General features: G+C 40.0%; 1 protein-coding gene across 1 annotated transcript in view; it reads right to left on the reverse strand.

Moving 5' to 3' along the window:
- Positions 1 to 363: 363 nt before the first annotated feature.
- LOC122881225 (cytochrome b5 reductase 4) overlaps positions 364 to 26,242 on the reverse strand; it is a 33,024-nt gene continuing 7,145 nt past the window's right edge. The window contains 10 exon segments of the mRNA XM_044207107.1: positions 364 to 5,386; positions 7,787 to 7,948; positions 9,396 to 9,482; positions 10,283 to 10,385; positions 10,388 to 10,432; positions 14,847 to 14,981; positions 20,586 to 20,726; positions 21,649 to 21,771; positions 21,861 to 21,893; positions 23,188 to 23,281. Coding sequence (XP_044063042.1) covers positions 5,332 to 5,386; positions 7,787 to 7,948; positions 9,396 to 9,482; positions 10,283 to 10,385; positions 10,388 to 10,432; positions 14,847 to 14,981; positions 20,586 to 20,726; positions 21,649 to 21,771; positions 21,861 to 21,893; positions 23,188 to 23,281 — 978 coding nt within the window. The 3' untranslated portion in view covers positions 364 to 5,331.

Consider the following 26,242-nt stretch of genomic DNA (forward strand, 5'->3'; position numbering starts at 1 on the left):
TCAAAGTGCTTCACACTACATATCACATTCACACACATACATATAGTGATGGCAGGTGCCAACTAACTCAGTCACACACACTCACACACTGATGGCACAGCCCTCAGGAGCAATTTGGGGTTCAGTGTCTTGCCCAAGGACACTTCGACATGTGGGCCGGGTGAAACCGGGATTGACCCACCGACCTTCTGATTGGTAGATGACCCACTCTACCACCAAGCCACAACCGCCCGTATATTAATCATCTTCTCCAGGTTGTGTACCTGTTAAATCCTCTGAGGTGAACACAATTTGGCAGGAACTTTTGTTAGAAACAATGTTCAGCATTGTGTCCCACCAGTGAAAATAGCAGACAAACAGCACTACCAGAAGGAACCACAGCTTTATTTAGACTTACCAAGCCATAGGAGGGCTTCTTTAATTACTTCTTGAGAAGAAAATTAGCAAAACAAAACAGAAGTAAGTACTGGGGTTTAGCTTACATGGGCCTTTTAATGTATATATGTAATGATGCTGCCAGAATGTTGTGGCAATATTCAGTATAATAATTTTTTCATTTGTCATGCCAAGAAAGTATTCAGTAATTCCCCCAGAACTGTTTGGAACTGAGTGGAAAAGCTTTTGAAACAGCACTTAGAAACTATACAGGAAACTGCATTATATCTTACAGGTGGACTGTAGTGACTGGCACATTTTGAATGATTGAATGACAATAATTGTCCCATATACTGACATACTGTGTATCAGTCTAGCCCTTGTAGTCTATACATGAAATAAGAATGACACAAAGTTAACAATGGAGATACAGCATGTAGCATATTACATATACAAATTGCACTATTCCTAATGAATAGTCATCCACAGAGCATCTGTATGTAACAGTAATCCAGTTTCCTCTAAGCCTGGTGTCCAGTACTGTGACATACAAGTTTTCCTTCCAGTTGACCAGCTCATTTCACAGATTTCTTCCTCCTCCTGATTCAAACTGTGTTGATCAAATGAGCAGCTGTCATGTTTGGCAAGTATTAAGTCTTTTCATGGCACAGGATTGGACATTACTGGCTTCAATAAAACTGGCTGTAACCTGAGAGCAGATAGCTGTACCTGATGTTGGGTTTACTTTGTGCGTGAATATCTGTTTTGCTACACTATGTCTGAATAGGCACATTTTCTGTTCTTCAGTGTCTTATGAGTCTTTACCCGGCAAAATCCCTGTGTGATTTGCTTGGAATAAAAGGAAAAACTGAGCCACAGCTTAAAACAGAAGAGTGCCACCCTTAGAAACTCAAACAGTGGCGTTTTGCTTTGCCTAGGAGCACAGTTTTCAGCTTTGTCACAAAGAAAATTAAAAGAATCAAGCTGTGGCACAAACAAGCCCTTTAAAAGCCTACTGGGAAAGTAGATTCGCCTGTCATCATTAACTGCAAGCACAGGTGTAAAACTAATGGGCCCTGAAGCTAACAACACAGCAACATCAGTCTCGCAGTGACGATGACAGCCAGACGTTTGGAGTGGACAGACTCTCTGCCCAAGGTGTTCATACCTGCTTTCAAAAGGAGCTTGTATTTGTTACAGTAATTTTGGGGAGACACTGTTGAAAAAATCTATCCACTCATTGAAGCACAAGCTCCCCACTCATTCCACGTAGTTTGTGAATGCCATGGGTTTCTTATTTGTTCATTATGGTGATGTAGCATGTGGTGAAGTGCAGTGAAGACACATCACAGTAGCACTTAGTTGTGGCTCAAAAAAAGAATTTCAAGGATACCACTTTAAGAGTAACTACACAATTGAAATATCATCTGTGTAGCACTTCTGACCACACCCAACAGCAGAGATGGTATTGTCTAGGTTTTGCTGATACCAATCTGTAGTTCTGGCACAAACATAGGATGCATTAAGCAAGGAGACATGACAGTTGCAAACTAGTGCTTCTTTCCACCCGAGATTTGGTCTGATCTGAGCTTTTTAGTTTCACCACTGGCAATTTTTGCCTTCTACTTTTTTTTTTTTTTGGTAAAATATTGAGAATCTGACTTCAGCAGCAAACAATGTTCCCTGTCTTACTGGTAACATCATCTGTGGTCACTAGACGAAAGAGTGGACGATCTGGGAGGAAGTGGAGCGAACTATAGACAATGGAAGTCGCTGACTCTCAGCTGAGGTATAGGGCTCTGGTGAGGGATGGCAGCTATAGGTCAGGTGGGGCTAGGCAGCTTACCTGCCATTTGCTATGACTAGGTCCAGGGCAAGGACAGACATCAACCAGTCCAGGAGGATGTGCAGGCAGGCACTGACAAGGCTTGAGTGCGCAGGAGAAGGAGCTTTCTTGGTCTGACATTTGGCAGGCAGAACCCCAGCGCATTAAATTCATGATTCAGATTGTGTAGGAATGCTTTGATATGTCAGTCTAATCCCATTGCATTGGGCAAGCGTGAGGTGCTGAGATCCCAAGGAGGAACTGTGGAGTATATCCTGAGCAGCTACCAGAAGGCCCTGTGAAAAGGCTGCCATTGCAGGCACCTTGACCAGGTGCTGAAGCAGTGTCGCATAAGACATCAACAGCCGCAACCACCTCCACGCGCTTAGGAAGCACACTGTATTCATGAGAGCTGGTGAGTAGCCTCAACCACAGTCGAGGGTGTCAACAGGCCTACTCATTGCAGTGACAGAGCTGCATGTGGACATGGGTAAGGGGTTCAAGTTCCCTAAAACCATTACACTGTTAGTACTGAGGCATGACATTGTCCTACTGTCAGATCGGAGGCACACAAGATAAAAAATAATCAGGACGTAGAGCTTTACACCGATCAGCCATAACATTATGACCACCTGCCTAATATTGTGTAGGTCCTTCTTTTGACGCCAAAACAGCCCTGACATTTCGAGGCATGGACTCCACTAGACCTCTGAAGGTGTGCTGTGGTATCTGGCACCAAGACCTTAGCAGCAGATCCTTTAAGTCCTGTAAGTTGCGAGGTGGGGCCTCCATGGATTGGACTTGTTGGTCCAGCACATCCCAGATGCTCGATTGGTTTGAGATCTGGGGAATTTGGAGGTCAAGTCAACACCTTGAACTCTTGTGTTCCTCAAACCATTCCTGAACCATTTTTGCTTTATGGCAAGGCGCATTATCCTGCTGAATGAGGCCAGTGCCATAAGGGAATACCGTTTCCACGAAAGGGTGTACATGGTCTGCAACAATGCTAAGGTAGGTGGCACCTGTCAATGCAACATCCACATGAATGGCAGGACCAAAGGTTTCCCAGCAGAACATTGCCCAAAGCATCACATTGCCTCCTTGCTTGCCTTCTTCCCATAGTATATCCTGGTGCCATGTGTTCCCCAGGTAAGCAATGCACACGCACCCGGCCATCCATGTGCTGTAAAAGAAAACGTGATTCATCAGACCAGGCCACCTTCTTCCATTGCTCCGTGGTCCGGTTCTGATGCTCACGTGCCCATTGTACGTGCTTTCGGCAGTGGACAGGGGTCAGTATAGGCACCCTGATTGGTCTGCGGCTATGCAACCCCCATACGCAACAAACTGCGATGCACTGTGTGTTCCGACACCTTTCTATCAGAACCAGCATTAACTTTTTCAGCAATTTGACCTACAGTAGCTTGTCTGGTGGATCGGACCACACGGGCCAACCTTTGCTCCCCACGTGCATCAATGAGCCTCGGCCGCCCATGACCCTGTCGCTGGTTCACCAATTTTCCTTCCTTGGACCACTTTTGATGATAGGTACTGACCACTGCAGACCAGAAACACCCCACAAGAGCTGCAGTTTTGGACATGCGCTGACCCAGTTGTCTAGCCATCACAATTTGGCCCCTTTGCCCATTTATCCTGCTTCTAACACATCAACTTTGTGGACAAATTGTTCACTTGCTGCATAATCCCACCCACTGCCAGGTGCCATGATGACGAGATTATCAGTGTTATTCACTTCACCCATCAGTGGTCAAAATGTTATGGCTGATCGCTCTGCAGTTCCACCATGCTGCTGGACATTACAGAAGCTGCACAGAGAGGAGGCATCAGGAACACATTGGAGGCTTCTGATCAGGAGGAGTGATCTGTGGGGTAGTCCTGCAGGGACACAAATTGGGGGCTGGTCAACCCTGGCTGGGTTGAGGGTGTCTGATGTTGGAAGACGTGAAACACCCAATGATCCCAGGTTTCGTCACTGATGATAGATACCAGTGCACTGTAAGGTCTATCTCAGAATCTTTTAGCTGGGCTTTTGTGAAACAGGCCAGGAGGAGCTCAGGTGCTCATTTGTTTTTAAACTGGGGATGTTTTCAACACATAAAGAGCAGCTGTGTGCTGAAGAATGAATTCTACCTTCTCTACTGCAGTAGCAGGCTCAGCTGTAATGTTATCCAGTGTGCTGCACTACTTCCAATTAATGCCATGTTCATTTGGTTTGACCTGATTTGTCCATCCTCAATGTGTTTGCTATTATTGCCTCCTTCACATATGGCAATCTCTGTTGACAAAGTTAGATTCCAACTGTGCACCCAAACTTTTGAGCAGCATGAACATCCATGCTAACTACATTGTCAACACAGCAACTTGCCTCCTGACAACTAGAACGTAACATGAGTGTGTGATTGCAAACTATGAAATATTTTTGAATTGTTTACCATTAATAATCATGTACTGAACAGTGACATAACAGTTTCACATCACAGTTTCCTTTCTGTTGCAGCAAAGTGACCAATTTCAATGTCTATGAACTTGGGTGAGTCAAGACTCAAATCAGAAGTAACAATGAAAATTGCCCTAGTCTTAATGAATGGGAGACTAGCATTTAAAAATTTTACCATAATGCATTTTATTTCACTGCAGTGATTTTAACTATCCTGCAACTGCATCATTATAACTGGAACATTAAGATCCATAAGTGTCTGCAGAAGATCCTCTGCTACACACTTCAAAGCTCATGTTAATTCTCTTTTTATACTGCATATACCTCATCAGTTTACATAATCTCATTAATTTCTTTTTGTCTCAGCATATTTTACTGCTTTTATTTTACACACCTTTACAATGTTTCAACTCATAGTTTTCATGAACTCTATTAACTTTGTTCCAGACACTGACCAAACTGTCCGAATCATAAGAATCTTACTGCACTGTGATTTTGTTTCTATGCAGCCTGTGGTGTGTTGTCTGCTGTCAGCATCATCAGGTCTTTGGTGCATAGAAATACAATGTTCTTTTCATTTCTTACAAACACAAGTTTATAAATTAAAATTCTCTCTCTCTCACACACACACACACGCACACACACACACACATACACATCAAGGCAGAGCTCATCAGCCCTGGAAGGCGTAGAGCTCCTCTTCACTGAAGCCCTGCTGCTTCAACAACCTAAAAGATGATCAAACAGAAAAGGAGGTCATACAACTGCTGAGTGCAAGACAAAGCTGACACATTCTAGGCAAGAACTGAATATCACTGCACTCTGAGGTCTACAGTGCTTAAAATTATAAATAGTGGTACATGTCCTGTGAAAGGACATGGGTGTATATGTGTATGTACATATGTAAATAACTGTAAGATATGCAGATGGGGGACAAATTAAAGGAGTGGAGAAACATATCAAATGCAGATGCTTCTGTGCACTAGGCCTCACTGAATGGTTTGGTGAGTATGAAAATGATGTGAATAAAATGCTACGGCCTTTACAGTGACCAGATCTCAACCCAGTTGAACACGGAAGATTTTGGACCAATGTGTAAGACAATGCTCTCCACCACCATTTCCATAAGACCAAATGATATACTAATATAAACTTTCATCTTCAAATCTATTTAGTGATGTCTGTGATTGTCTCTGATGTTATATGTCCTTTTGTTATGTCTAGCTATGTTTGTTTTTCCTTTCTATCTGCTGTACTCAGGTCTCTTGTGCAAAAGAGATATTGATCTCAATGAGATGACCTGATTCAATAAAGGCTGTATACAGTGGTGTGAAAAAGTGTTTGCCCCCTTCCTGATTTCTTATTTTTTTGTATGTTTGTCACACTTAAATGTTTCAGATCATCAAACAAATTTAAATATTAGTCAAAGATAACAAGTAAACACAAAATGCAGTTTTTAAATGAAGGTTGTTATTATTAAGGGAAAACAAAATCCAAACCTACATGGCCCTGTGTGAAATACTGATTGCCCCCTAAACCTAATAACTGGTTGGGCCACCCTTAGCAGCAACAACTGCAATCAAGCGTTTGCGATAACTTGTAATGAGTCTTTTACAGCGCTGTGGAGGAATTTTGGCCCACTCATCTTTGCAGAATTGTTGTAATTCAGCCACATTGAAGGGTTTTCGAGCATGAACTGCCTTTTTAAGGTCATGCCACAGCATCTTAATAAGATTCAGGTCAGGACTTTGACTAGGCAAAGTCTTCATTTTGTTCTTCTTCAGCCATTCAGAGGTGGACTTGCTGGTGTGTTTTGGATCATTGTCCTGCTGCAGAACCCAAGTTTGCTTCAGCTTGCGGTCACGAACAGATGGCCGGACATTCTCCTTCAGGAGTTTTTGGTGGACAGCAGAATTCATGGTTCCATTTATCACAGCAAGTCTTCCAGGCCCTGAAGCAGCAAAACAGCCCCAGACCATCACACTACGACCGCCTTATTTTACTGTTGGTATGATGTTCTTTTTCTGAAATGCGGTGTTACTTTTACGCCAGATGTAATGGGACACACACCTTCCAAAAAGTTAAACTTTTGTCTCGTCAGTCCACAGAGTATTTTCCAAAAAATGTTTTCTGGCAAAAATTAGACGAGCCTTAATGTTCTTTTTGCTCAGCGGTGGTTTTCATCTTGGAACTCTGCCATGCAGGCCATTTTTGCCCAGTCTTTCTTATGGTGGAGTCATGAACACTGACCTTAACTGAGGCAAGTGAGGCCTGCAGTTCTTTGGATGTTGTTGTGGGGTCTCTGAATGGCTGAAGAAGAACAAAATGAAGACTTTGGAGTGGCCTAGTCAAAGTCCTGACCTGAATCCTATTAAGATCCTCTGGCATGACCTTAAAAAGGCAGTTCATGCTCGAAAACCCTTCAATGTGGCTGAATTACAACAATTCTGCGAAGATGAGTGGGCCAAAATTCCTCCACAGCGCTGTAAAAGACTCATTACAAGTTATCGCAAATGCTTGATTGCAGTTGTTGCTGCTAAGGGTTTTTTTTTTATGGATAATTCTGGGTTATTACAATTTGGGTGGTTTTTTTTTTTCATTTTGACCATCATCATTCATATGATAATAATGTACAAACCAAGTTAATTGATGAGATCTGGGAACACACTTACACGATACGTAATCATGATAAAAGGTTTGTCTGTAAAATGATGAATCATTTTTTCTGGGTGTCACAAACACCACAAGATGATGTTTTGTTATAATCAGACTTTGATCTATTCGGTTCAATCCTGTGCAATAAGGGATTACTATCAGCATTTCAGATCTGCTCACTTACATCCAAATAAAGTTGTTCAGATAATCTGTATATGCTGTTTGTTTGTCTAATCAGGTTGTAAACTGACTGACTGCTCTGTCCCTACCCCATCTGACTTTGTTATACTGTAGTAATGTCAACGTGTTCCCAGATCTCAGCTATTACTTTGGTGAGTACAAATTTATCAAAACGGATAGAAATTGTTGTGAAAGCTATGAAAATAAGAACTAAATAGTAGTAAAGTGCACTATTTTCTTAGAGCAATAGGACAGTGAGGTAATGGTTCTATAATGAAGGTTATATTACACACCCTATTGTTAGCTCTGTAAAGGCAGTGGGGCCGCACACACACACATAGCATTTGGACCCATCTGGCCTGTTAAGGAAATCCTTGAGCATGGACTCATCCACCCGACCCTTTCTGACGGTCCAGCTTTCACAGGGCTCAGAGAGGACGTACTCCACCTGAAACCTGACACACAACACACACACACACATTCTGAAGATGTAGCAGAGTTTGTAAAGCTGAAAATCTGCTGCATTTCACACTTATTACAAATGTGGATGTGTCAAGCCTAAAATCACAGTGTACATTCACACTACAACTCAGTGTGTTCCGCAGTGTCTATTAGACTTGAAAAAGGTTACATAAAGTCACATATTGTCAAGTCTGATCTAGATGTGTATAAAAAAATCTGATCCCAAGTCTTGAATTTGTAACCATGGCAGTTTTGGTTAGCATAAAGAAAATAAATATATATCAACAAACTAGACTAGGTCGAAGCCTAGTATATGGCTGGACTGTGTATAGTCAATGTGATATATTGTGGCCAAATAGTTACATGGATAGTCAGTGGTGTCTATAATGTGAATTCCTGGATATTAGATGTTGATCTGCAATTTTCTTTAGTGGTCCCAGTAATATTTGTTCTGAAAGTTTGCTGAAGTAGAATATCACATAACATAGTTAGTTAATTATAACTATTGTAATTATCTATTAACTCCCCCTGCTCTTTCATTCGTTTCTGTGGGATGTCTCGTTTTTCTATGACTCACTCTGTATTGAGTGTTTTGTCAGAGTGATTGTTATTTGGGGTGTTTTAACTGCATGCTCTCCCTCATGTCTCTCTGCGCATGGAGAGCGGTTTTCTCTCCTACTCTGCTCTATGCTGGACTGTAAAAGTGCGTTATCATCATCTCCGCTTCTCACAGCAGTTGGTTTCATGTTGTTTTCCAGCTTCATTCCCTCATCCCTCTAAGCTGTGGGCCCCACTGGTTCCTTTAACTAGCTGAAGGAAAAGCTGTTTTTAGGACCCGATTGTCCGTTAGGGCCTATTCGTTTTGAACCCCCCCCCCCCAAAATCTGCTTAAACCTCACACAGAGGGGGGTTTCAGTTATTACAATAATTTCAAGTGACCAACCAGAAATCTTTGCAGGAACAGGCTGTCAATTCAAAACGATTTTTTTTAATACACTGTATACTGTGATACATTTCACTGTAATTTAGCATATCTTGTTGCCTTATAAGCATTTCCATTATCCCATCCCCCTCTGCCCTGTTAAGTTAACTGAAAGAAGACACAGGCCTAGATGAAATCTTCTCTCTTCAATATTTTTCCCAACTATAAACAATTATAAAGATATATTAGGAAATTACACTTATTACCTCGTAATAATCAATATGCTTAAAGTATGGACTTGTGACAACTCACCCTATTCTCTCACCTCTTCCCATCTCTGCTTGTAAATTCTCTTCTCTTCTGCTTCCTTCTCATAAGTCTTTTCTATCCTCACATGCACTTACCTTACACACTCCCCAACCTAATTTATTTAATTTATAATAAATAACATTTGCAGGCAAGGTTGTGGACGGGACAAACAGTATAAGGCTTTCAACACAAACACACAGCAGCAGTACCTCTCATTATTAGCAGCCAGTTCATCCAGTTGACAGCGCCACAGAATGTCCTCCTCTTGTCGGTTAAAAAAGAGCAGCTTGGTTTTTCTGAGGACACAAAAACATGTTGTGGATAATCAGGTAAAACCTTGGATTTATAGTAAAATGGAACACACTATGCCTGTCTCAAAACTGTACTCTGGATGGGAAGGGTTGATGATGACGATGAGGACAAGGAGTCTTTTTCCAAACAAAGAATAAGTTTGTGATACAGCTCTAAAACTTCTCATTTAAACCCAGAGTAATAATACTAAAACTTAATATTTATAATAAACATTTATATTAAGGATGTACTAATGAAGTACTACAGTATTTTAAACATGACACATTAAACAGCGAAGACAAGCCAATAGCAAGATAAAACTGTGTAAGTACGTGTACATAAATAAGACACAAGAGACAAGACTAGAAAAGAAGAAAACGAAAATAGATACATTTTAGTAAGTTAACAAGAGGAGCTGGTGTGTGAACTCAGAGTGAATCCATACATTTACACATTAGTTTAACTATTTAACGTTATTAGAGAGCAAATTATGCTCCCTGTATTATAATATCTGACAGTGCACAAGCATTGAATGACAGGACGTTAAGTTGGAACTCTCGTTTAATTCCTATAAGCTGACATGCTTTATGTGAAGACTTTGCTGGAAATTCTTTTTCTTTTTTAATCCACACAGTTGGAATGAAAATTGAAATTTTGGAAGAGACTGTTACTGTGGTTGTACAAGGGGTTTTTAAACCAGAGAAGAATCTCAACAACTTAAACCTGGCTCTTTCACAGTGTTTTTAAACTGATTTTATTTTGCAACAAGTGTTTTGCCCGGTGTGAGTCAACTGCAAGGTCCCACCTGATGGTGTCAATGTCCTGTAGGGCCAGTTGGATGAGGCGAGCCATGGGCGTGAACCCTGTGCCTGCTGCTAATAGGAAGAGGTATGTGACATCACAAAGGGGCGGAGACTGAAGGTACCCTCTGGACCACTAACAGATATATGGTCACCTAGAGAGTAACAACAGATAAGTGAACAAAAACATTATTAACACAATTGGTCACACAGTGCTGTCAGAGTAAAATAATCTGGACTAACTAAATTCAAGGCTGTCGACAAGAAGGGACAATGCAGACATTTTTGGATAACTTTTTCTTGCCTTTGTTTGGCCTTACTGTTTGGCTTTCTGTTGTTACATTGCCTTCTGGGTATCCTGATTTTGCTTTGCTTTGTCTGTCAAAGCACTTTGTAAACTCTGTTTATAATGGTGCTCTATAAATAAAGGTATTGTTATTATTACCTAAACATGCCTACAAGCTTAAGAATTATATCAAATAGTTTCTCATTTTGAAGTCAATCATATTTTCAGCTAAAGAGCTGAAACTGACCAGTTTTTGTTGTTGCTGTTGCTCTTGTTTACATTCCCACAGACGCAAATTCAAAAAATGCATTACAGGAACTGTTCGAGGTCATCAGCAGTCACATGACAAAACAACCTGATGGTATTTTTATTGTAGCTGGTGATTTTAATCAAACAGACCTCATAACTGTTTTACCTTAATTCCACCAGCATGTCCACATCGCCACCAGGGGAAACAATACACTGGATCATGTTTATACAAACATTCCTGGCAGCTACAAAGCTGTCCCTGTCCTCATTTTGATCAATCAGACCATATTTCCCTGCTTCTCCTGCCTACTTACACCCAGCTGATAAGTAGGGTCAAACCATCAGTAAAAACAGTTCAAATGTGGACAGATGAAGCAGCTCTACAGGACTGTTCTGAGTGCACAGACTGGCTCATGTTCAGAGATACCGCCACCCAGAACCACATCAATCTTGAGGGATATATCATCATGACATCATACATCAGCAAAGGTGTTGATGATGTGGGGATCACAAAGACAATAAATTCATTCCCCAACCAGAAAGCCTGGATGAATGGAGACGTGAAGGCTCTACTCAGAGCCAAAACAGCTGCTTTTCGGTCAGAAGACAAGGAAGCTTACAGCGCTGCCAAAGCGAGACTGAAAGCTGGCATCACGGAGGCAAAGCTGAGACACCAGGAGAGACTGGAGAGAGACCTCTACACCAGCAACACCAAAGATATGTGGCGAGCAATCCAGACCATCACAGGCTCAGTGACGTTGATAGGTTTTCAATGTAGTGAGTTCCCGGGGTACCCACAGTGGGTCCCGGGGAAATTGAGTGGGTCCCCAATAAAATGTGTGTTTTTTGACAAATTGTAGTATTAAACTCGTGTTTGATGTCATATGGTTATATTCATGTTAGGTGTGTAATGGTACACAAACGTCAGTTTGGTATGTACCTCAGGTTTAGGGTTTTAAATAGCCTTTGTGTCATTTATTTTGAAAAAATGTCAACATTCAACAGTGGCTCATTGGCCATATTTCTTACTGTAACAGATAGGGCACTCAAATACTGGCATATTGTCAAGAAAAAATAAATAACACAAATAAATAATAAATAAAGTCATGCTCCATAGTAAGACTCTGACCTGTTGAAAATTCCTGAACTTGTGCTCATTTATACAGAGCTGCACAATGGGCTGATTAACATGCACACGTGAAGGCACATTGTAGCAGAGCTCAAGCACTTTTACCATATGCTTAAATCCTGTATTCTCTAGACTGAGTATGGTCACATATCTGCAGAGATAAACACTCCTATAGCATTAGTTATTACTTTGACACAGTCCAAATCTGCAGTGAGAGGCTGCCTGAACGCTGTGAGGAGAAGAACTTGCCTTCCATTCTGTTTTTGTCTCATTACGCTATTTGACACATTCGGGTGATGCCGTCGTAAATGACGTGTTTCCACAGACAAACCCAAATTCAGTTGAACAATGTCAGCATACAGTTTGACACTAATCCATGGGTCCACGTTCGCTGTAACTAGCCGGGAAACCGTAATGCTCCCATTCAGTGGAGCAGCAATACTACATGAGCTTGACTAACCGGGCTAAATTGACCAGCATGCTACAGCTAATACACAACAACTGGTGCACTGCCAAAATGTTCCGGGTAAAACTTGTGCTCTAAAAGCGAAGTTTCTTTTGTTTATTTCTATGATTTCAACACGGATTTGTTGTTCACACAGGAGCATTATCGGGGGGAAAACGAGTGTGTTTCCCCTGGACGCGTCAATAGTGAGTTTACTGTGTCCTTTCAGAAATTAATGTGTCAGAGACGCAGGACCTAGCATCATCACTGCAGGCTACAAAAGCAGGAGCGCCCCCATCACGTGTGAGGCCACGTCGACAGACGGGCTTAACACATTTTACTATCGCTTTGATCTCCTCAACAAAGAGTCAGATGCCAAGTCTACTCCGCCTCCAGAGGACCGGCCACTGTCAGCATCCACAGCGGATGTGAGAAGAATCCTGCTGAGAGTGAATATAAGTAAAGCTGCTGGGCCTGATAACATCCCTGGCCGTGTACTAAGAATATGTACCAACCAGCTAGTTGGTGTCATTACTGACATTTTCAACATATCACTGTCACAGGAGAGTGTTCCCACCTGCTCCAAGATAGCCACCATCGTCTCTGAACCTAAGAAGTCTGCAGTGTCTAGTCTAAACGACTACTGCCCTGTGGCACTCAACCCCATCCTGCTTTGAGAAACTGGTTTTCACATCTAATCCAGCACATCAAAGACAACATCCGAGCCAGTTTGGACCCTCACTAGTTTGCAAACAGAACCAACAGATCCACAGAGGATGCCAACTCCACTGCCCTCATACATCTGTTGTTGATTTCAGCTCAGCATTTAACGCAATCAATCCCATGAAACTCTGCACACAAGCACTCTGGGCTTGAGTACCACACTCTGCAACTGGATAATGGACTTCCTCACAAAGACCCCAGACAGTTCAGATTGGCGGTCACACCTCCGCCAATCTAGTGCTCAACACCGGAACCCCCCAGGGATGTGTGCTCAGCCCCCTCTTGTTCACATTGTACACCCACGACTGCAACCCCCGACATGGAGAGAACTGTTGTGAAGTCTGTGGATAACACTACCATCATCAGCCAGATTACAAACAACAATGAAAATTCATATCGGGAGGAAATCAGAGAGCAGAGCAGAGTGGTGCACAGAGAACAACCTACTGCTCAACGTCAACAAAACCAAGGAGCTGATCATTGATTTTAGGAAAAAGGAAATGAAGACACACACCCCTGTCTACATCGGTGGAGCTGAGGTGGAACAGGTGAACAGTTTTAGGTTCCTGGGAATCAGCATCACAGAGAACCTGACATGGTCCTCTCACATCTCCACGCTGGTAAAGAAAGCTCAGAAACGGCTGTATTTCTTATGCTAACTTAAGAAGGCAAAATTCCCGTGCCAAGTTCTTGTTAACTTTTACAGAGGAGCCATAGAAAGCATCCTGACTGGAAACATTACAAACTGGCATGGGATGTGCACAGGAGAGCTCTGCAGCCAGAACATCATTGATACCCATCTACCAAGCATCAGTGATATCAGAGACGTGAGGTGTCTGCGCAGAGCCCAAAAGACACTAAACGACAACACAATGGTGGAATGAGCTCCCCACTGACATCAGGAAAGCAGAAACTCTACACATCTTTCATCGCAGACTGAAAACTCATCTGTTCAGACTGCAACATGGCCCAAAACACATAACAAAAACAACAACTCTTTCTCTAAGGCTAATTGTTTCTAAATGTAGCACTTGAAGCAGTTCAGCATATTTGACGAAGTTGATGCACAATTTCTGGGTTGTATAAAAGCATCAGCTAAATAAATTTTATGTAATGTAATGTCATGTCATGAGACCTATAGGATCTTGAGTACATGCAATAGATGTGTGGAGCACTACATCAGAGAAACAGCAAGAACCAGAGACTGAATGAACACCATAAACAGATGACATCAGCTATCTGTGAACACCAGACCAAAACCACTCACAGCATCCTATGGGAATTGTCAAAAGTCATTGACCAGGAGTCATGATGTGTGTCCGCAGCAAAGAGGGCATCTCTCCTTTATGCATATGCATCTGAAGGAGGACTAGCCAAATAATGCGAGGAGATATGATAAGGACAGAATTTTGCTTGAATTAGCCCAGTCATTTGACCATCCAACAAGCACTTTTGAAGACGCATACAGCTTCACTTCCAAGAATGCAGCTGGAGGGGAGTCTCAGACAGACTGCATAAATGCTGCCTTACTAAATTGCACACACTAATTACAAAGATGTGTGGGAAAAATGTATGAAGGCGTAGTGCTAACCTGCTCTTTCATGTATGTACATCTGACCCTTACTCTCTCTCTCTCCCACATGATTCTCTTTATTCTTTCCTCACATGACACACACACACACACACACACACATACATACATACATAGACTTATGTCATGCCCTGTCTGTGACTTACCAATGTGCAGGCTGTTGAGATGTGGGGTGAAGACTCCATCAGGGTAAACTTTGATCATGAGGTAGAGGTCTGATTCCTGTGAGGCTGCTGCCAGGTTCTGATCTACAGGAGTGTATGGCCTCACTATCTCGGTGTCTGGATATGGACAAAAATAATGATTAAATAAGTCATCTTATAATTCTATTAAGTATCTTGTTAAGTCCACTTTATTCGTTCAGCACAGCTTCAGTCCTCCTTTGTCAATGCATTAATAATGCTTTGAGAGATCCTCCCTGCAGCTGTACTGATGTGGAAATTTCTGTCTATACAGAGTAATACTTTACCCATAATATTCTCTTTTCATGACAATAAAGACTTGCTTTATACCGTTCAGTGCCACCTAATGTCTGTGTAAAAGCCATTTTGTTTATCGATTTATTATTGCATGAAAAATTTTAATGTTTGTTGACATAAACTGTTGAACTGATTTGTATCAAAGAAATGTCTGGATCAAAAAATTAAAGTAGATTTTAGAATCATATATTTTTAATAAAATATTTACTAATAGGTGTGGGCTTAATATTTAGTTCATGTTCATCTGCCTGTGATAAATCACTTTAAATGTTTTTTATATTCAAAAAAGATTTCTTAATACATTTAGGATATCACAAGAGATTTTTGGTAAAATGTTATTTAAATTTAGATAAATGTGAACTACAGTATCTCTACATGAACATTTTGTCACAATATAAGAATAGTAGGTACGGGATGTATTAGTTGTATTATCGTAGAAAAGGTTTCAGTCGTAGTCATCTGGACACGTTTCGGCTCCCATCCGGAAGTCATTCTCAATTGTGAAAATGGTCTGAGAACTCAGAAATTTAAGCTACTCTGTGTTACATAAGCCCTGCCCTCAGGAAGGAGCCTTCCTGAGTATCTGCTAATTACTCTGCCTAGTTTCACCTGAAACTGACCTAATTGTTTCCATGATGGCCCAGTAATCAGTAATCAGGCCTATTGTTTTCTGGCTGCACCTCCCTGTTCACTGTTCACTGTTAAGTACCTGATTAGCATGTGATAGGCGTGACCATGGTGCTAATACATTTTTCACAATTGAGAATGACTTCCTGACTTGTTTTTTTGAAGATTTCTGAAGACCGACTGACTGAAGAACAGTTTGCAGGTTCAATACTAATGTTCTAAGGATAGAAATGAGTTCATTTCAGGATTTACAATCAAACAATAACTTAATTGATTTTCAAATGTTAATTTTAAACATTTAGGCTAGTAGTTTGAAAACATTGTAAAAACACATTTTAAAACCATTCAGAACATTGTGGAGAGATCGTTTAAAAAAAAGTTCATTGTGAGGAGACATTAGTCATAACACCTTGAAGCTCATGCATCAACTTAAGCAAAATAAAAATAAAAAATATATAAAAATAAAATAAAATATTTCAACATTTCTGCCCTTTCTACTTTCTCCTAGGCTAAAAGTAGGCCTATACTCTTTGAGGTAATTGTATATAATATATACAATCACATATATAATATATGAATAAATATGGGTATTAATTATCTGAATTATGGAGCTGATTCATCAGGTGAGGTCAAAATTAGGGAGGAAAATGGTTCAAAGGTCAAAATGGAGAAAATCCCCCTTGAAACAGTCAAGTGGGCTTAACGGGAGCAGGTGGGCTTAAAGGGAACATCAGTGAATTTATGGTTAAAAGACAAAATATTTTATTCTATGCATGTCATTAAAAAACAACTACATGAAATAAAACTATATATGGTGCACTAACGTAACACAAAAAGTATAAATTGATCATGCAGAGACATTATTAGCTATACTCATTTACATCCACCCCAGACAGTGTGATTTTTTTTCCCAGCGTCCCATCAGGTAAAAATGTTAATTAAAAAATAAATAAAGATAAACATACACATTTATTGTCTATTTAACAGTATAATAATATAAACTACATATAATAATGTAAACTTATGCTTATCATGCTTGATGTCATTGCAATGAACCATACTGCGCAGCCACTGTACTGTATTGATGTGGTCTGTTTGCTGGCATGCTAAAACTCATATTTTCATTTCAAAAGAAACAATATTTCTAATTCAAGTAAGATTCTCACATGTCTTATTTAAAACACTAATCACACTAAAACTAAAAAAAAACACTAACACTAAAAAATTTTGATTAAAAAGTGAGTACTTATCAAAAACAGGAGTAGAAATATGCAAAATATTTTATCTTTTGAGGGAACCAAAATCACCAAAGTTTTTTTGCAACTTCCTCTGGCATCCCAGATCCCTGTTTATGGGTGAATAAACACATTTCTACAGTTAAAATATTTTTATTAATACTAACAACATTCTTAGTAGCAGTTCGAGCCCGACCGATATGGGATTTTTGAGACCGATACCGATTTTAGAGGGAAAACCTTCACCGATTACCGATATAGTGGCCAATATAGTGAATTTTTGAGCTGGATTTTGCACCAATATTCCTATGCAAAAGGTACTCAGAAGGCTGCTTTCTGAAACAAATAACATTATTAAAGAATATTTAAGTTAAATATTTTTAACATGTTAAATAATTGAACATAAACATTGTAAACCAATTCTAGAAACGAACATAGAGAAAATAAAGAATAAAATAAAATAAAGTAAAATAAAATATAGCCGCAAGCGGCAATTCGCAGGTTCAAACCCTTTTTTGCTCAACAGAAGGAAGCAGCTCAATCAGCCAAAACTAAAGCCGCAAGCAGCAACGAGTGGGTTTGAGGTTTCACAAAACCGAGCAAAGTCACTTCAACTACTTTAATTCTGCTTAAAGAAGGAGTGAGACCAATCACACGGATTTATATTCCTATTTGTGTTATGCCATATCCAGTTTTTTCATTTGTAGCGCCCCCTAGTGGTCGATTTATTAAAACTTTCAGGGTATGTTTAAGGTACTTATGTGGGCATATCCTGGAAGTTTTGTGGTGATTGGCCCAACAGTTGTTGACTTTGGTCTATTTGTGCTAGGCCACGCCCCCTTTGAAGTTCATTGGTCAATATAGCAATCGGCCCTACGGAGATGTCAAAAATGTGTTTTTCAAAAAATTCTAAATGGCAGAAAATCAAGAGATTCGTGCTACAGTATGTTCCGATTCTGAACCATAATTTCAATGGATTGAACTCCAATCAGAAACGCCTTGGTTCGTGCTTATCAAAACATGTCATCTGTAGCAACATTTCGCTGTTAATGAAACGGTCACAAACTCATGGTTCGCTGCTGCTGAGTCAAGAGATAAACAGCGCCTCTGCTATAGACGTTCAGGGGAAACTTATCCCTTAAAAAACAGCTCCTGTGACTCCTATATGGGGATGTTATCTATTTACTTTCCAGCATTGCATCTCACCAACTATATAACGCAGTGTGAAGTCAACACTCAACAGACTCAAACCACCACCGCACCGTTGTCTGCTGAGCTGCAGAATGATGAAGAGTTCTGACGCTAACCTTTCAATCTGCTACTGCCTGACAAACTATAGCTGGCTAGCTACCTCGCTAACACAGCAAACAGCTGTGCGACGTGACTGTTGTCAGGGACAGGGTTATATTAATTCAATTAAATTTATTCATATAGCGCCAATTCCTATAGAGCAGGTCCAGACCGCACTCTTTATAATAGTATTTACAGAGACCCAGCAATTCCCACCATGAGCAAGCACTTGGCGACAGTGGTTTAATGTTTATTAACTTTCCAGCAATGTATTTCACAAACTAGTTAGCAGCTTACCGTGAACAAACGCTTTGACTCCACTACGTCTGTTCAGCTGTGCACACGGCACGGTGCTGTGCAGTGGAGAGAATATTGTGCGATAGCGAAGGCCCACATTTCCCAGCATGCACTGCCTGGTGCTGAAAGCAGTTTGTCAAGTTAGCTGCCTTATCTGGACGGCTATGGAAGTTTTTATTGGACATTATTAGTTGTAACCTACAGAAGGCAATCCACAAAAGTGTACCATGACCCATAACTTACTCTGTAAAAACACATTTTAATTTCACATAAAAATTATGATGAAAATTATGTTTTACAAATGTAAATCGTTTCACCACAACAAATACATGTAAAAATGATATTTATGCATTTGTGGATCCATTTTTACATGTGAAACGGGTTTTGCACATTTGCAGATTGCTTCCTGTCAGCTATGGCAGTGGCACCCTGAGTCTGGTTCTGCTTGAGGTTTCTGCCTCTTAAAGGAAGTTTTTCCTTGCCACTGTCGCCAAGTGCTTGCTCATGGTGGGATTTGTTGGGTTTCTGTAAATAATATTATAAAGAGTACGGTCTAGACCTGCTCTATAGGAAAAGTACAGTGAGATAACTTCTGTTATGAAATGGTGCTATGTAAATAAAACTGAATTGAATTGAACTAATGGGGGTCAGCGGGCAGACATGCCGCTCGATTAGAAACATCTCAAATGTACAGTAGGGCACAGAATCTAGAGATTATTTTTATAAGGTCTTAGTTCTGATAGTAAGTTAGTTAAAAGGGACAGTTCACCCCAAAATCTAAAATAAATATTTTTCCTCCACAGATTTGTTGTGAGCAGTTTCATGTAGAAACAATTTTCTTAGTTCCGACATGAAACTGCTCATAACAAATCTGTGGATTATCTTGAGTAACCGGGTCATGATTTCTGGAAAGAGATACTGCTGTTGAGTTTTTCAAATGTGTTTTTTTGGCGCTTTGAGCTCCACAAGCCAAGTGCCATCTAGTTCCATTATATTCCAAAAAGGCAGATATCTCTACGACTGATATAACCAAATCTCTGAAATTTACACCAAACCAATCTAGATGGATACATAGCACTACAGGTAAGAGGAAAAAAAATTTGATTTTTTGATTTTGGGGTGAACTGTCTCTTTAAAATGGCCTTAATATTGGAAAAAACAATCGTCGATCATCTCTTCAATCGTCAATATAGGATCCGATCGCCAATCAGCACAAGCCTAACACACACACACACACCAGGTGACAACCAGGTGCGCTCCAAAAGGCAAAAATGCCGGGGGCTCAGGGCTCAACAATAAGGATTTTCCAATTGCCTGGGGCAAGTAAAATGCCATGTATTTATGTTTTACAATCATATGCTTTCATAATACGAAATGTTTATGTAAACACTGAGTGCAAATTTAGAGCCCAACTTGATGTTGTGGTCAGAGGTTGGACTGCGTTTTCTGTGCAGCTCACAGTGCCCCGAGAAGATGAAGCACATATGATTAATGAAGGACAATAGTTACATATTCTGAACTAGCATCTGTGGTGAAGAAGCAAGCCCGATAAACTATGAGCCAAGGATGTGAAGGCACAACTATACCAGAGAGATGGAAAAATGAGACATCTCTAAATGAACTTTAAAGCAGACTGTTAAAACCAGCAGCCATGGGACCTACTGTACTTAGTGATTCTGGATGATGAGGAAGCATGCTGTCCAACGTACAAGGCAGCCTTGGTAGATAACAATGGCCTTTTTCTACTGCCTCAGTATACCATACTGAAGCTCTGGTGTGGCGTGCTGGAATTATGTGTACTGCACCATCACCACTGAAGGTCGCAGCAAAAATGTTTTTCTTAATTGTTTATATGTACAAGTTTATTTCAATGAGTTAAGTGAACAATGTTTCTTAAGCATAGAGGACAACATTCACTGTATTCAGTACAGTGTAGTCCGTCTGTTTGGTTCCTTACCTTGAATGCGGGCTTTGAGGTAGACATGTTTTCCAACAGGCACATGCATGACAGTCCCATGTGGAAGTTGCAATCTGAACACATGGGTGTTATGGTTCACCTCAGTCTTAGACATCAACACACACTCCCGGTAGTAGAGAGCTGTAAAAAGGAGATCATTGATGTAGACTCATTATTCACCTTTTTCTTGGGTTCTTAATAAGCAAGCAAACATCCAATGTTATCTGATGAAAGATTTTTTTTTTTAAATGATGCAGAATGTGGAGGAGGAAGCAGCTCTGGCTGAGACGAGCCTACAAAAGCTACCTCATACTTTGGAGGTCTTGCAAACTTTAATGGAATTCCAACATAAAAGATGTGTGTGTATTTGCTATAAATGTAGACATCATTATAACCACCGTTTATTCTTTGATGCAGGTTTGCTGTTTAATTTCCTGCACGTCTAAGTGACTAATTGGTGTGATACAAGGTATGTCATTGACATTCAAACAGGCTACAAATAAGTAGGGATGGAGATCGAGACTCGGTTCTATAAGGACCTGGTTCCAAATTTCTCAAAACCTGAAAATCAACAAGATCAGAGCTTTTCGATACTGCTATCGAGACCAACACGTTATGTCTCGAGAGACGAGAGTCGTGTCATTTAAATCAAATCACTGGTGCACAAACATACTTCGATTGTCTAATAAAGTTTCTGAATTGAATCGAATTGCCTGCCAACTGCCCTTAAACTAAAAGAAGAAGAATTTCGTTCGCTTCATTTCTCATATGGTCAACTGGTTGCTTGCTAGGATGGTTGAACGTGCAAAGTGGTCAAAGGCTTGGCTACATTTCAGTAAAGCCAAAGATAAGGAGGAAGCAAAATGCCATTTATGTTCTAAGTTCATTTCCACCAAATTAATAGAAAAGTATCGATAGTGGTATCAATAAAGACTCGGATCATTAAGCAGTCTCGAAAATGGTATCAATATCAATAAAAATTAACGATCCCCATCCCTACAAAAAAGTGGCAAGGAGTAAAAAAAATCCTTAGTGGAATGATTTCTTTTGTCTTGGATCTCACCTCTGTCTTTTTTGCGTAGAAATGTATTGTGAAATTCCAGCGGTTGACCAAGACTTGTCCATTTTCCTTTAGCCTGTTTGCGTAAGCTGACCTGGATCTTTCCCACTAAGAAGGCAGTGTGGACTGTTGAAGAAATGACAGTTTAATAATAAGAACCAGACAAAAACACAGATTTTGCTGGGTTTTTTTATTGAATCAAGATATTGTCTTACCAGCAACATTTCCCTCAACTTCATCAGCTAAACCTGACAAGAGCATGGAAAGGAAACTGATGTTACAAACAAAGTCATGTGTACATCAGCATAATACTGTGTACAGTGTGTCCATGTCACACACTTGCTAATCACGGTTGTTTAACAGTATTTAACAAAAAATGCTAAATTAAATTTAGCTGATCTCGGAGTCCTCCTCACCTCAATATATGAGGCCAACATTAGAAGCATCTTACTATATAAAGCAGTCAAATACAACACCACAATCTATCATCTCAAAAAATACTACAGACTTTAATCAACACCTCTCTGACAGTGTAAATAACCATTAAACTGGACTTTGGACCATAAACATCACTGCAATACTTGAAATAATTGTGCAATATTCTCAGTTTAATACTGCTGTGCAATATCCACCATCTCATAATCTTAATAAGCTACACTTAACTTGACAGTACTCATTATTGCACTACTACTTATTACTTATATTATTACATTGTATTATTATACCGTGCATACTTATCATCAACCGGTAATCCACTTTTGTACTTACACTTATTTAGCTTTTATACTTATATCCACTTAATTTATCGTGCCTGTATTATAGTATTATATTTTGATTTGCTTATTATTCTATTCCTGTGTGCACTGACGTGACAGTGAGCAGCTGTAACAAAAGAGTTTCCCCTCGGGGATCAATAAATTTGCAATGGTAGTGTTTCGTACAGGACTAAGGTACTGGATTACATTACAGTGCTCACATGTTTCTAATTTTCTAGTCACTCAGCATAGTGTAGGATCTTACTGCATATTTTCATGTTTGTTGACTTTGTGAAGCATTTTGTCCAAAACAATTTCCTGCATGATTACAACACTAATAATTCCCCCTATCAATGCCACATGAAGAGCAAGTACTTTGATCACTTGAGGAAATACGTTTGTTGCTAAAACAGAAACACACAGACTTGTGCCTTGATTCTGTTTGTCACAACCAGTTCTCTGTTACAATAAAAAATGTCTTTAGTATTATTTTAGGAAACCTGTTGTAAAGATGAAGAGACCACAAGCAACGATTGCAGCACTGCCAAACCAGCACTTTAGATTAAGATGTGGAACCAGGACTGATGGTAGCAAGGGTTCCTGAGAGATCACTGATGAAGAGTAGACACATAACTCTGAAATGATCTTTATATGGAGTTGTGTGGCATTACTGTCAGTCTACATCAACTGATTTGAAGAGGGAGTAAACTAAATGTGCTGCACCTCAGTGTCCCACTTTTTGTAGAGGACAGCAAAATAAAATGTAGAAAGCCATATCTCTACTCACGTAAATGTATCATGTAGGACATTTTCCCCAGCAGCACTTCCAGTCGTAGAACACCAGCCTCAAAGTCAACAGTGGTACAGCCTGAGCTGGGGATCTGACATAAAAAACAGTACGCTTAAATATGTCATCTTCAACCACTGAGCCATGCACCTCTCTGGCCAGTCGGTAACTTCATCCTTCAAACTTTAGGCTAAAATAGGCTAGTTGAGCAGCTGTTACAGGCAACAGAAATTCTGTGTCAACGAGGCCAGAAAAAGACATCGATGATATCTACGGAAAGCATTATTCACCTTTAAAATCATACAAACCTGTCAAAAGAAGAAAGTTTAGAACGGAAACCAGAGAAAAAAAGAGAGGCCTCGGAGCAAAGAAAAAGACAAACCACAGTTGAGCCAGCCCATTCTACCACACCAGACAATGTCACAAATCAACACGCTAAACCCTTAATTGTTACTGATTATTGGGCCTGTGAATCCCCAATACCAGACCTTGAGCCTGCCGGGGGAAAACGCGCAACCTGAAAAGGAGCATATGGCTGAAGAGAAGAAGACTGAGGAAAAGGATGAGCAGCCTAAAGAAGAACACAGTACGAGGAGAGGGAGCTTAAAAAGAAATTTGATTCCAAAGCCCTGAAAAGGAAAATGTATGTGAGTAATAATAATCACTGAATAATTGCTGAATGATGCATGCAGTTAAAATGTATAATATTGAGTAAAAAGGATTAAGACAAGTAATTAAGATTTAAGAATAATGATACTGTTGATTCTTTTTGAGTGATTATGATAAGTTCTTATAAACTAGAATTATCACCCTGTGGTTGTATACCTCCGCCAACCAGTCAAGTTTCAGTTTACATCCATGTCTGTCCAGACTCATATAATACATATGTAGTGAATACTTGGAAGGGATTGAATAAAAAGGTATAAACTGCATTTTCTGGCTAAATGGAAGTTATCATTATATTGATGATACATATCTAAGATTCCAGTGAATATACATTGTTGAACTGATTAATGATTGATTATCATAGATGTATTGGCTAAACAGGTACACATGTACTTGATTACTGTGTAAAGATGGATTCTTATAGAGTATAGCTACACAAAATGTAGTGCTTCTGTTCTCTCCTGGCATTTTGAGATGCGAAGCCTCTCTATGAGCTGTAGGTGAAACTCACTCACAGGATCACAATTAGCTAGGCGCGCTCCAATACGTTGTTTGCTGTCACGTGATTCTGATGACGCTCGAAATTCAGAATGAGGCAGGAAGTGAAAGGCAGAATGAGAACGAGATGGAGGAAAGCCCGTACTGTGCTAGTTATTGTTTACTCATTGTGTCGTCAACATGTGTGTGGACTCTGGAATCGCCCCAATTCATTCTTAAATTATGGCTAAAAACCTATGTAGAGGTCACTGTCCGACCAACTGTGAAATATGGTCACAATCTCCCCTTCTGTTCCTGACTTGTGGTGTTGAATAATAATTTTTTAAAAAGTGTTTTTCCATGTCATTATTATGTCACAGTGAAGATGACCTTTGACCTTTTGGGTAAAAAATGTCATTACTTCATCGTTGTATCCCATTAAACATCTGTGTGACATTTTGTCATAACTGCCTCATCAATTCTTGAGTTATGGCCAAAAAGATGTTTTGTGAGGTTACAGTGCCCTTGATCTTTGACCTCCAAATTCTAATCAGTTCATCCTTGAGTCCAAGTGGACATTTGTGCCAAATTTGAAGAAATTCCCTCAAGGCGTTCCAGAGGACAGGCGGACGGACAACTCAAAAACATATTGTGCAGAGGCATAAAAATGATTCCTGATAAATGATTTTAAAACGTTTTATAGAGACTTTGAAGAAATAAAGTTGATGTGTGATTGTTTGACCTAATCATAATTTAACCTGATGTGTGTATCATGAAAAAATAGGGAGAGAAAATGCTGATAGAAAATACCTGGAAGGCCGAGCGGACACAGATGGCGGGGGAATAGGGAAGTATCTAAATCAAAATAGAGTGTTGATTTGCAAACTCGTAGCATCCGATGCTGTCTACAAGAATCCAAGGAGGTCGTGAGTAGAGCTGGGTATCGCCACTGATTTCCCGATTCGATTCGATTTCCGATTCGATTTAATATCGATTCGGTTAGGGACATTTCAGTAACGATAACAATTTTGCTTGGATATGAAAGATTCTCAGAGAACTAATGCTGTAAATTGTACAAGGAACCCTCTAACCTGGTGCATTACTAAAAACATTAATGTTTACATTAAGAATTTACCCTTTAAATCACCTATGACAGAGCTGATATTTCCACTCAGACACTCTCACCGCACAAGCGCTTGACTCCAGCGCTTCTCTGCCAGAAAAAAAAGCCTATTGACACAAAGATCAATCTCTGATTTTATGAACGGATAATTCAAATGAAGATCGATTTGAATCAGAAAATTGATTTTTTAAACCCAGCCGTAGTCGTGAGTACAGCAGTGATAGGAAAAGATTGGAAAGGGATAGAAAGAAATTAACTGTTTGTTAAAATTCTTTTTTACCATATTTTGAACTTGTCATTGCATTGCTTTTGCATCTGCTAAATAAAGTACCCTATCTGCAGTTAAAGTAACCATTTCATAGCTTTATTCTTTTATTCATTAAAGAGTTTCTTAAAGTGTTTGTAGCCTCTCCTCAGTGATGCAAAAATTCACATTTGGTGTGACTAAGTCAGGTCCATAGACGAAGGCTTAAATCGGTTGGTCTACACTCTGAAATTAACATTCCCTTAGCAGCACAAGTATATTTGCAGCTTAAATCATTGATTAGAAACCTGTTCTGTATATTCCTAGGCAGGCTAACCTCTACCACTTTGAAGTGAGGCTGACCTGGGTTCCTGTACCGGAGTGCCAGGGTTAACAACGGACATTAAGCCTGCAGATCCTGGTTTGTGCTGCAGGGGAAACACGTGAAGTGATTTCAGGGATCTTTTGTTGTGCTCTGTCACACACTATATCTCATCAACCACCTACTGGCATTTTCAACTGCAGTTTCCATTGTCTGCCAGCTT

Source organism: Siniperca chuatsi, linkage group LG9 (assembly GCF_020085105.1).
Source record: "Siniperca chuatsi isolate FFG_IHB_CAS linkage group LG9, ASM2008510v1, whole genome shotgun sequence".
Taxonomy (NCBI): domain Eukaryota; kingdom Metazoa; phylum Chordata; class Actinopteri; order Centrarchiformes; family Sinipercidae; genus Siniperca; species Siniperca chuatsi.